Raw genomic sequence first — 13,539 nt, forward strand, 5'->3', positions numbered from 1 at the left:
ATTCCATATGTATTTGCATAGGATTACGATGCTAATAACGGTATGGTTAGATCAAGTCAGGTTATTGCGGACCGAGCCCTCCAGATCCCCCAAATGATCTAACCTAACCTAACTTTTCAACACGATCGTTCCACGCCTCGAACAAACTGCGTGTTACTCAAATAAGTAACTTCCCCTCTACAACATATTTCAAGATAAAGATCACTCGAGTTTTCAAGCCCTCTTTTGTACATAATTACCAAAAATATGTGGTGTATCCTGTTTAACAGTAACCTTACCAAGCCCAGTCAAATGACCGGTTGGAAAATTTAATTAAAAATTGTAAATTCGTCGTTATTTTTTTTTGTTTGTCTAACTTTATGTAAATCCTTACATTGACAAAAATTGTTAATCGGATAATATAAGAATCTACATAAAATTAAACAAACAAAGGAAATAACGATGAATGTACAACTTTAAATAAAATTTTAAACCCGGTAATTCTACCAGGCCTGATAAGGTTAGGGTTAACTGAAAAAGCTCAAATGTCTGAACAAATACGAACGATGCAGAAAAATGTTTCAGACAAAAGTCGTATGGTATGGGAGGGAGATACGCTGTACTTCTATCCATTTGATTCATTTTATCCTGCGATAACCTTGAAACAATCTACAAAGAAGAGGTTAGAATCTTTCAATAGATAGCTTCATTTTCGATCGCATATTCTCTCCCGCCGACTTTCGTAAGTTTTTCTTTACAGACGTAAAAACGTATAGAACGTCCCACAGGATACCATATAACTTTCCTCTGAAACATTTCTTCGCGTCCGAATCTTTCCAGATATTCCAACCTCGTCACTTAATCAGGACACGCTATATATTTTGCACATTCTTACTTCGTGCATTTTTACGCTACCTAATAAAAGTCCGACTGATTACCGTAAATCTGATTCCCTAATTCCGAAATATCAGAAGTCCAATCAAGAGATTGTCTACCGTGTTCGTAAAGTTTTTCGACCTCTGTGATATATAAAACAGCGGAAAGATCCCGTTACGTGTCGTCATTCGGTTTCCTGATCAGATTTGTCAGCAGTTTCTCGAGACGAATTTCCCATCTGCTCAGGACGAACGCGTTGACGGGCCACGGTCTCTAGTTTCAGGATAGTCGTCGGGGCCACGAGCGACCGATGGGTTAGGTTGGAAGTCAGGATGATGCCTCTGCAGCTCCAGGGAATATTCGGAAGTTTCCCGGAAGACTCGAAATGCTGCACGATGGCTTGCGAGAAGCTGAATCGGATATCGAATCTTCAAGTTGGACAGACTTCGACTTTCAGAGTTCTCGCCAGAGATCACCGAAGTGAAATAAATATTTCTAGCGTTGAACTCGGGGATTTTATATAAATTACTGGCCATCCGATCTCTCGAAGATTATAGTATTCTAGATAATTGTAATTTAAGAGAAATTGATCCCTTCGAGAGAAAAAAATTCTTTCTGTTGAAGTGGTCGCCACTTCTAAGAAAACTCTACACCTGGTCTTTAGTTTTCTCAAGCACTGATGCCATCGACAGCGCATAGACAAAAGACTGCGTCGAAGGCAAACCATAAACGGTACACGTGCAACGTTGGCTTCAGGGTTTTTCAGTCATAGAGTAACACTGCCAGCGTGCGGATCTGGATCAGCTCAATTATATTCCGAACTTCGTACTTACACTTTAATATTCAAAATATATATATTTCCTACCTTACAATTTATCCACGCGTTCCTTTGTATTCACATACATCCAATAACCTTAACACTTTCAGAGACACCTTTTACGTTCTGGAATATCAGAACCATTTAGTAACTTGTAGAACGATAATAATTATTGTTAACAATGTCTTCTTTGTGGAATAACGAGGACAATTAACGAACTCCTATTGCAAGAACCAGTTACATGTATCACAGCAAGATAAGAATGGGATAGCAATAGACCTATTCTACTGTAGGGACAGACTTATTCCACTGAGATGACGAACCTATTCTACTGCACAGACAGACCTATTAGATAATGACTATAACTAAAATTATGACTGCAATTAAAACGCGAAGAAACGAGAATTTCTTCTAATTTCGTTTCTTTCCTTTTTGTAGGTTCACAGCCTTGGTGTATACTTATGTTAATCGTAACAGAATTAATAATAAGGTAAACAGTTACGCCACATAACTCGTGCAAGAATCAGCGAACGTCTACGAGGAATCGCAATAGTCGCAGGATTTGGTACAAAGCTGTACGACGAAAATATAATTACGTCTCATTGATTTTACTGAAACTACCCTCGTGTCTCGAATAATCGCGCAAGCAGAAATCCAAAATCCCTGATTTCTGCTAATCGAGTAGTTGCAACGCTCGTCTCCGTCGCCAACATCATTGGCCAGCAACTTCATAAATCCTCCGTTCGCTCTCCAAGGAAAAACCATTTCTTTCTCTTGCCTTTTTTATCCTTTTCCATTGGCGTGCTTCGTACTCGTAATAAATAACTGCGAACAGAATTTTACGCGGAATAAAGCTACGTATCGTAACTTGTGCAAGGAGCCGATACATCAGACGGCGAAGCTAACGAGACGAAATGATGAAAAATGCATTGGATCGTGCAGAAGCAATTTCGATGGAGGGCGCGGTAATTCGTAGGAGCAAGCCACTGTTAAAATTTCATCAGAAGAAACGACGTGTCGTATGAACCGACCTAATAAAGGAAACGCGATACCAGATCGAAAGTTCGGAATGCTATATGGAATCCACTGCAGCAGCCAGCTGGCAAAAATTCCCAAAGCAGGACACCGCTTCCACTGTAATTCCGGTAACCCAAAGTCGTTTAGAACAGCACGGTCTCTGAAACGAGCCTCTGGGGCTCCTTCGTTATAAATGCTCGTGTTCCCTATCTTCCCTACGCTGCCGAAAGTAATCAGACAGTTTGTCAGCGAACTCGGAGAGTACTTGCAATCTGCGTTGAATTTCGAGCGTTTCAAGTTCTCTGACGCCTCGTGGCGCGATTTCAGAAGGTTACAGTTGCCGTTGAGGTTCCTGATGAGGCGAAGTCGCGTTATGTTTGCTCTCGTTGTTCCTTAAACGAGAAAGAGTTGCAAAGGTAGACCCTAAAGGCAACTTATAATAGTCGCTTACAGAGAAGATTGCTAAAATTGTTCGGTAGAGCCCGTGGATATGTTGGAAGATTATTTTTATTAAGACAATGTTCTAGGAATGAAATGTAGATATGGCGAATGGGTAGATAGAAAATTGCTTTTAGTAAGACAAAATTCTATGAAAGAAATGTAAATATGTTCGAATGGTAGATAGTGGCGAAAGTTATTATACGCCGTGTAGGAAGATTGCTTTTATTAAGACAGTGTTCTATGAAAGAAATGTAACTGTAAATGTAATAATAAATGTAAATATTTTGATATGAATAATTAAAGTGTTTGTTGTAATTAACTGGGACTTAGATAGATTTTATTTATTTAATATACTATCTAAAATATATAGATTTTTGCAGGATAAGTAAGTAAAGTAAATGATAAAGAAATTGCGAGAATATTTTAACAACGAGCAAGTTACATTAATTTCGTACAAAATATATACCTATAGACAATGTATACATTTAAAACATAGAAAATCAATATGCTTTAGCGAATTTCATGTAATTTACTCATTGTACAAATGTTTCTATAATAATATTAAATTTAGCCATTATGTAAGTTTGTCGCTTATCATAGAAAAAGAAGCTATGTAACATTAAACAAATAAAATCTATACTTCAACTATACAACTGTTTTGACGTACTAAACAATTAATTAACGATGATTCAATTAATTCAATAACGCTATCATAAACGAGTATAGGGAAAATCTGGCTGTCCCTATATTGCTATAATAAGTAGATGGAGAATTTTTATGCATTTATTATAAATGCAACATTTCACAGAATACATAACGTCTCTAATACGAAAGAATATACAAAATATCCAAAGTATAGCGTTTGCTCTAACGCCTGACAAGTAAAACAATTTTCTATCGAGGCTCTACTCTTCCAATCATATCCTCAAAAAATATGAGTTTCTATAAAAATCCACCGCCTATTAATAGCAGTCACTGTATATAAATTTCACGTAGCGTAGCCAACGTGTTGACGAATCGATCCTTTGAATCCATTCGAATGATCGACTATGGGCAACCGTTTCCTCGTATTCATCGAATATTAGTGGAAAAGGCATCGTCTCGAGAGAATCTCTGATCGAGAGTGTGCTTGAGCCGTGATAACAACGAAAAACGGTTGGCCACGGCCTGTCGGCGTTGGTCAAAGGTCACTGACGATGAATAGGCTGTTGCAAAAGGGTGAAACCAAGTGTGGGCGGCATTGACCCATTAACTAGAGTACGTCGGATTCCCAAGATTCACGGGGGGATAGAGACGCGTCTATCCTGCAACTCAATCAAATTATGTATAACAAGATACAGTATGTATAACGAGAGAACACGTTCTGAGATGGAATAATCGTTCACGACCGAATGGTATAATTTATTCGACCGTGTAACGTGCACGAATTCGTAATCAAATATTACACATACACACACAGAAATCGTGCTGTACTGGTCTCGCGTGTTGGACCAATATTACCTGATATCGTTTCGCTGTTTGAAATGATACTAATTTTGCTGGTATAATAGAATCTTCAATTTTACGTTTTCACGATGTTCGTATGATATACAGGGTGTCTGGTTTTAACCTCTTAGGTACGGTTGAATTTTGTGCGGGGCTGTTTCTCTATACGGCAGAGAACCTAAAATGAAAAGCAACCTAAAATGTTCGATTCTTGTACAAGTACAAGACACGCATGTACATATCTCTTTTTCTCTATAATTTTCCTATTTTTTCGATTCGTCTTAATTCCATTTTCGCCTCTATTTCAACTCTCGATAAGTATGATAAACCGAATCCATGTACACATTGAAAATGTCAACGGTATAAATGCAACCTATGGATTGATTTCTCTTTCGGAAATAATTTCTCTATCGATTCCTCTTCTCTAATAATTTCCTATTTTCTCAACTCATCTCTGATGGCTTTTAATCTCACCCTATTTTCGGTAACTTCCGCTCAGCTCGGTTTACCGTGTAATCGAATTTAATCGCTTTGAGTTCGAAAATACAGGAGCGCACAAAAGTGCTATACAACGATGTGAGATTCGACGCTGTCGTAGGATCTTTGATAAAATATTCGTTAACGAAGATAATTAGCCAGCTTACGCTCCTTACGCTCTTTGCTATTTTACCTAACAAGCAGTTTTCCAAGCTTCGAAGAAACTCCGAAGGACGCGCAGAGTTACAGACGTTACTTTTGCGCGACCGTGTATCTCCGTGCGTCAAACAACGTTCGTTTTAGCGCACTTAAGCCAGAAACGGGGAAGGCCAATTAAAGCTCAGCTCGTTACCAAGCTGCTCGGCCGCGTTACTTCGCACGTGCGCCGCGAATCCAGACAAACGCGATAAAAGACGCGGGGGGCCGATATCGTGAAATACACCCTCGCTCATCCAATTATATTAATTAAATATCTGTCGGTGAGATAGTAAAGAGGGCAACACGGCCGACCATTTGTAAATGAATCGCACGAGAAAGACATTTTTTCATCGCGTGAAGGCGGAATTTTTCCCCTACAGGTTTACGTTACTATCAAACCCTTTCCCTATAGCAATAACTATTATCATTCATTAAAAAGCTCCTGTTATACTTTTATGCTCCTTCGCGTTCGCGTTAATATTAAATACTGTCGCTATATTTTAATTTCTGGTAACGTGCTCGTTACTCGATCTTTTCATAAATCCATAAATATCCTGGGTCTATCATTCATCGAGATTCTTTTCACAAGCAGTAGAACTTATGGCGCGAGGCAGTGCAAATATAAATATCTTCGAATCCAAGGAACCATCGTTCTTACAATTTGAGATCGCCAGACGTGTCCAAGAGAAATTAGAATACTGGAACATTTCATCGTCGTTGCGACTAGTGCATCTTCGCTAACAGAATAGTACACTGGTATTTAACAGAGATAAAATTCCATTACTCGATATACACATCTATATAGTATAAGACTGTACTATATAATAGAATATAGTAAAATCCATTTATTGGAACGAAATTTTAGTTGATACCCGTTTAATTGAACTTCTACCGATTGAATTCGTTTATTTGGGCGTGAACTATTGTGTGAGCGAAAAGTAATACGTTGGGAGGAAAATTGGTAAAGTCCATTTAAACGAACGAATAACATATATTACGAGTAAAGCACGGCCAGTATTCTACCGTGCAGACAGACTTATACTACTGTAGTAACAGACCTACTATTTACTGCAGCGACAGACCAATTCTACTGCAGTAGCAAAACGTCAGAGCGTAATTTCTATTGAACACAGAGGCTTAGATCAGGAAGCCTCAAATTGCATCAACGATATAAACCCGAGCCGTGCAAGCTTAAAATCCTTTTCTGCGTGTAACTTGTGTACGTTGTATCTGTAAACAACAAGGTGCGATTCAAGTAACGTTAGCCTCTAGCGTGTCCGCTCTTCGACTGCTATAGATATAGCGAAAGGGTTAAATCGTGTAACGAAGCAGAATCTATCATGGTCATCGCGAGTAATCTCGTTATACGAGGGGGCAACTTTTATCTCTGCACACTTGCCGCGGTTACGTAAAGTTATTAGCTTGACCTATATTTCCACGACGATGAAACAGAGGGAAGGGTGAAGAGAATGCGAAAGAGCACGCACTAAAATCCCGCGAATAGTCGCGAAATTGGTCTTAAGAATCAATTTATCCCTCTTTTTCTTTCTATTCCTCTTTCGTATTTCTGCACTTGATCAATATGAGAAATTTATGAAAAGAATAAAAGGTCATATGCAAACCAGGGATGATGTCCATACGGCTACATATTTTTCTAGGCATTATCAAAAAATTTAATTTAAATGGATATTGCTGGCCAATTATGAAGAGGGAAGTATGTCTCAAAGGAACAATTCGTGGCAAATAAATGCCACGAAACAAAGGCTTTTACAGCTTAAGAGAATACTTTATGATACAGTTACTGCGTTTCTTGTTTGCTATGTTTTCTTATGCGAAATATCGCACTTTACTGCAGCGCTACTAAAAAGAGACTCGAATGTTTACAGCTACGATAATGGTACAAAGAAACTCATTTTACACTTTCTTACAGCTATTATCTATTCGCTAGGAGCGTGAAAATCTGGAGTTTCCTCGAAACAATTAGAGCATCGTTTTTTATATCAGTTCCATTTGATTTGATCCGCTACTTGTAAGAATAATCAATCAAATATAGTACTTCTTTTAATCGATGCAATAGAAGCATTCATTGTAGGTATTCTTTAATTCCTCCAACCAATGTAATAGAGCGAATTCTTTACCTTGTGTATTTTATATTCATTCGCATATTATACACATTGTAGTTACGTATACACACGTATATTGCACAAAACGATTAATAGGAAAAGGAAACCAATGAAAGTCGTGTGTCGTACTCACGTTGACTGCTGCTCCGTCTAATGATGTTCTCGAGGAATGTGTTTTGCGGGGCGACCAGGCCCCTGCGCCCCCCTGGCATCCTTTCTTCCTTGGATGATCCCGGATCCTGGTCGCTGCGGCTATCAGGACCTCGTCCAGCCTCTAGCTACGACGATTACGTGCTGTCTTCCTCGCCGCATGTCCAGCCTTCTTCTCTCGATCCTTCCTCTTCTCTTCTATTCTCTCTTAATACTTTCTTACAGCTGCACAGATGCACACGCGCGACAACAAGCTGCACGTTCACTAACTGAATGTCATGACTCGAGGGTAGTTCACCATTGTGGTATCGCCCGAATCACCTGTCGACGGTTTCACGTCCGCCTGGAACCGGTCCAAACGAGCACAACCGCCGCGACCTGATATACGCCTTTCCAAACACGCTGTAGCAACACGCTCGACCAATTGTCCGGTACACGTCCGTGTAAATCCTCGGGCGAAATAGTTCGCACGTTCTATAGCGTGACAGTGGCCGGAAACGTTCGTCTGAACTTCCGATCTCACAGTCCTCTGACCTTCCACAACTGGGACCGGCCAGACCGATAGGAGCTTCTCGATTCTCCAACACAACACCCAACAGTTTCTCTCTACGTGTATATAATACAGAACACTCGGGCCAAACCGGACTACGAGAAACTAAAAGAAAAATATGTAAGAAACTAAAAATAATAACGCGAATTATCCAGGACAGATCTTCAGGATCCACCTGGCAGTAACCTAGACGTCTCTGTCGTCACCTGAACGCGAACGGTCCTCCGTTGCTCCAACGATCAGCGTTCCTATACCTCCTCCAGCTTGGTACGTGCTCCAGCTCCGCATCCACCGTGGATACGATTCGCGACGGAGGAACTGGAGACCTTTGACTCTTCGACGTCGATGAACGAACGTCGATCGACGACCGTAAAGAAGACAGGAAGATGGGGGAGAAGATGGTGGTGGAGGACGATGATCCGGATTTATCGAGGCACCGACCACGACAACGTCGATGGGCTCGCGGAACTGTCCCCGGCTGGTGGACGCGCGATCGATGACCCATCTAACCGCAGTCCTTCCAGGTGATCGCGCGCGCTATCACGGAAACCCGACGGCAAGTAATTAGACGACTGCGCGCTACCTGCCACCTCGTTCTCCACATCCTCGGCGTCCTCCTCGGCGTCGGTGCAGCTGGTGCCCGCGGAGGAGGACATCCCTTAGACAGGGGGACGTAGTCCAAGAGGAATTCTCGATCACATCTTCGTCGGCCGATTCTGGCGTCCTCGCGTTCTTTCTTTTATCGCGGTTGTTGGTTCTCGATGGCAGGTGAAGCTCGATGATTGGTTAGATTCTGTGCTGGATATGATTTGAGAGAAGACGCGTGCAGTCTTGGTGAAGGTCGAGGGTATGCTTCTTAAGTGCTGCAATGAAAGAAAATTGAAAATAGTATTTTTGTACAGTTGATTTTCTTCCAAAATCTAACTCTTTCAGAATCGAATTATTTTCTAATTAGAAGAAAATTACTTTTTGGCTTGAGATTATTATGCAATGGGGACATAATGCAGTAAGATTTCAACATCGAAAACAAACGCGTTCATAATCAATTGACAACCTTAATTAGACAGATATAAGTTTGTAGAAACTTTAAAGGTTCATGAAATACACGTGACACGTAAAAATAGATAGAATATTCAAAGTACAATATTTAAAGAAATCATTGAGTAGGTTACATTTCTTTAGCCCTAGTAGTTTATGTTACAAATTTGCATAAATATCCGCAGTCTGTTAATAACTTATCAAAAGACAGTATTGCGTATACGCGAGGAAGAGTTGAAAAGTTATAATTTCGTCGAAAAAGACGAGTCGAAGTACATGAATAAACAAGTATAAAACGATAAATCGTGAAAAATATCTTGATGCCTGAGCGTATTAATATTAAAGCACAAGCTATTTTTCTGGTCGAACGGGGACGCGGACGTGGAGCTGCCAACAGTGAAAGATAAAATTGCGTTTTCATGTCGCTGGCAATAAATCGCTGCGAGTTATCTTTATGGATCCGTGGAGTCGTATTTACTCGAAACAGCGGCCCACGAGAGATCGTTGCCATGACGCGATTGGTCGCGTAACAGTGCCCGCGGACGTCCTCGGGATCCTTGAGCTTTCCGAAAGATGGGAATAATTGGGTTGGAAGCATTTGATTGACAATGAAATCCTGCGCACATGCTACGATGTTGTATCGTGTTTTAACGCTTGTCATGCGTGGGACAAACGAAAAACGAAGATTCTCGGTTCCTGTCCTTTATTCTCGATCGATCAGACCCTGGGAATATGGGTAGATCATAGTAATTTGAAAATGATAGTAATACAGAGTGATATGAAAGTAACTAAAGTCTGAAGACTTGAAAGAAAATATTACTATAACAAAAGAAAAAAAAAGTATTTGTAGCCTTGATTTATACTTTTTCTACAACTATTGCAACGTATAGAATCTGTATGTAGAGACCTAAACTTCGTAGAAGTTACTAGGAGAAAAAGAGAAAAGTTTTTATTAAGTTTCAATTCCTTGTCTTACAATTGTTTCAGTAACTATTGAAACATATATACATATACATATATAATTTGTATATAGGTGATAAAATTGTATTCAACATAATAAAGATTGTATTGCCTAAATATAATTTAAAAAATATAAATTTTATTTGTATGTTCAGTTTAAAAAACAGAAACTAAAATCGAAATTAAACTTTATCAAACAGTATGATTCTTTCGATGAAAAATTCTAATTCCTAACCTCACAAATTCCAATTTTACTATATCAGATGACGAATCCTACCTTTCCACATCACGTGGTAACAAAATACAGGGAAAATACGATGTTTCCAATCGGAAAAAAGCTACGATACGTACCGTACGGTTCGATACTCTGGATCTTGGGAAGATCGGCCGTGGATTGCACTCGAAAACTCAACAACGGATTCAAAACAACGCCAATCACGTTGCAAGCTTCATCGGTCTTCCGATCCGTAGGTTCCAATAACGAAACGTTTGTTTGCCATTGATTTCCAAGGCTAAAGCGTCTTTCGAATACAACCTCTTTCAAATCGATCCAACTTCCGAAATGCCACTGTTTCCAGGTTAGATAAAGTTAAATCAGTCGAATCGCTGAAAATTGCTGCGATATCTTCGAATTATATCCAATCTTAGAAGTGCTGTTCTTCTCTTCCTAAATGCCAATTGGTGAATTCAATTGAACTCGATTTACTCTTTGTAATCGATAAACGATGTAAGCGCCACGAGTGGTGATTTTCGGTAAATAAAAACTGTGTTGATATAAAATTAATGCTTATTCAATTTATTATAAATTATAGATCGCTCATATTGATCACAAGAGAAAAGCATGAAATTATAAATCATTCTACAAATTATGTTTAGAAGTGCAAATATTAATTTCGAAATTCAATAAATAAATAACTAAATAAATAAACTGACACTTACGATTTTAACTGTGTCTTGCAATAATTTTAGAAATTAAAATGAATTATTCTATATATCACTAACAGCATTTATACTTTACTCGTCAATAGTTCCAACACAATTAAGTCTAGTATCGAGTATGGTATTTACAATAGCTTTCTTCTTCAAGACTTACATCATTTGCCATTTAAACTCTTCAATTACGTGAAATCGAGTCGCTTGGTAGCAGCTAATTTCCTTTGTTTTCACACGGAAATAGGTTTATATGATATCTGCGGCGTCAGCTTATCCACGTATCCTGCCTGCCATAATTATATAATCGAGTTTGATATACTGTGACGTCACAAGCATTTATCGATTACCTATCGACCATTATATCGGCCATCCTAAATAACCCAGTATTATAACTGATTTAAATTACAGAGTGCAGTCGAAAGAATTCTACAAACAGTAAAATATTGCTCACAAAAATAAGTCGCGAGTTAAAAGTTACAAGCATTAATAAATTTTGTTTCCATAAAAGTAGTATGTTTGATAATGAATCAAAAGCTCATAAATGAATTTTACTAATTATATAATACATAAATTTTAATTTGACATATCTTGTTCGACATAAATTTGTGATTTTTCGCGAAATATATAGAAGCCTATAACCTATAATTGTCACTTGTCAATTCACTGATACTATTAATAATTAATTGTAGAAGAAAATCCAAATAAGTTAAACAAGCAGTTGAAAGAATAGAAAGAAATTTTTAAGAAAGTCGATTTCTATCATTCAGTCTGCAATAAAGTTTGAGGTTAAAAAGAATATTCACCCAGAACGAGAATAAACGACCACGACCAGTTGGACTTTTGTTTTGAAAAAAACTCTATTTCTGTGCGTTGTCACTGAAGTTCAAACAAAAGAGGAACAACTACAAAGTTTTCTGAAACATTTTTCCCTCCGTGCTATAGATATCGTTTAATCGCATCTCACACGTCTGCAAAAGCCGGGATGCTTGTCGATACTATCGATATTACGACATTTGATGGAGGCGATTTTTCTCGAAAACGAATCTGTACTTGAACGTTTCCTTTAAATATTTTATGAACAACTATAAGACGTATCGAATGAAGCTTAGTATCTGGGGATGAGAAGTCGAGCAGAATAGCGTTCAGTTCACTCAAGGGGAAGATTATTTTTCTTCTCTTAGCGTTGCACCAGTGCCAGATCCTGGCTCGTTCTCTCACCGTCCTTTGTTTCTCTAGCCTAGCTGTCACTGGGGATTGCTCTTGATATCGATAGAACTCGTTGTCTAGTGTCGTCTTAAAATTACTCCTATGGTAACATTTCGTACACTTTCATTTCCTCCATATTTTTTTTTTTTTTTGTACCATCTTTCAAAAGCAATTCACGATATATTTTTTCAAAACAAGGAAAAACTCTTCTTTAATGGTATCTTAGAAATAAATAATGTTTTTATATCAGTATCTTGAAGACGTTCTTTCTACAACTATTTTTGTTAAAAGGTTAGATAGATTTCACAGATCGACTGAAGAAATTTAGTCTTTTTGAATTTCATGTCACTTATTTAGAATTAATGACTAAAGTGGTTAGAAAGATAGAACTTTTTAAATTCAAGAATAGGTAAAGTATGATCAACCGAAAGTATATCTAATATTGTGATTATAGGTATTTTTGAAGAGTTTACTGTGGTACAAAAACAGAGATATAATTTCACAACCAAATAGAATAAAATTTTTAAATTATTCGTCATGTTCTTTTCATATGATATACAAAAATTATATGAAATATAAATTATACGAATTATGTATATGAATTCTATGAATTTTATGAGAAATTGTTCACTTGGAAATGTGTCGTAATTCATTTGTTTTAAGTTACAGTTTAAAATGAATATAAAAGCTGACCCTGAGCAAAGTACCAGCAACGTTCGAGCGCTTTTGGATTCTTTCACACGGATAAAATTCAGATGCAATTGGAACAAACCACACGGAGATGCTTACACTGTCAAGGAGCATCGATGTTTGCGTACTTGTTGAAAATACGCCGCATCAAAGGGCTAATTAACCACATGGAATTTAATTTTTCGTGAGCAGTGCCACTGGAGTATTGTACAAAAAACGAACTCGTTAACAGGATGCACGAATTACTGGTTAAAATATTTGTAGATACCATACACTTTTACGCATGAACGAGCTTTAATTTTGCAAAACTTCAAAAATTCTGCCTTTTTATAATTTAATTTTTGAATTTAAATTTGAGAAAAAAATCGATGATATTTACCTAAAAAAAAAAGTTACGTTACATGTAAATTTAGAAAAAAAAATAGAATTATTTGTAGTTAAGAAAATAGATTTATTTTTATTTACAATAGAATTCAGCGACTGAGAAAAAATGTAATAAACAAGCCATTGACAAGGAAGCACTGTAATGAGATATTAATATCGAAATTATATTGGTAAAATTTGAAGATGTATATAGAAATTTCAAGATATTTATTATA

General features: G+C 37.8%; 1 protein-coding gene across 11 annotated transcripts in view; it reads right to left on the minus strand.

Annotated features, from left to right (window-relative positions):
- Positions 1–13,539, minus strand: part of LOC132907478 (potassium voltage-gated channel protein eag) — a 147,994-nt gene that overhangs the window by 121,544 nt on the left and 12,911 nt on the right. For 10 of the 11 annotated variants that reach the window (XM_060960608.1, XM_060960610.1, XM_060960612.1 and 7 more), the window contains exon 2: positions 7,547–8,976. In XM_060960608.1, coding sequence (XP_060816591.1) covers positions 7,547–7,625 — 79 coding nt within the window. In that variant the 5' untranslated portion in view covers positions 7,626–8,976. Of the gene's footprint in view, positions 1–7,546; positions 8,977–10,462; positions 10,740–13,539 lie in introns of those variants that run through there. The other variant, XM_060960609.1, reaches the window with a different exon arrangement.

This window comes from Bombus pascuorum, chromosome 5 (assembly GCF_905332965.1).
Source record: "Bombus pascuorum chromosome 5, iyBomPasc1.1, whole genome shotgun sequence".
NCBI lineage: Eukaryota > Metazoa > Arthropoda > Insecta > Hymenoptera > Apidae > Bombus > Bombus pascuorum.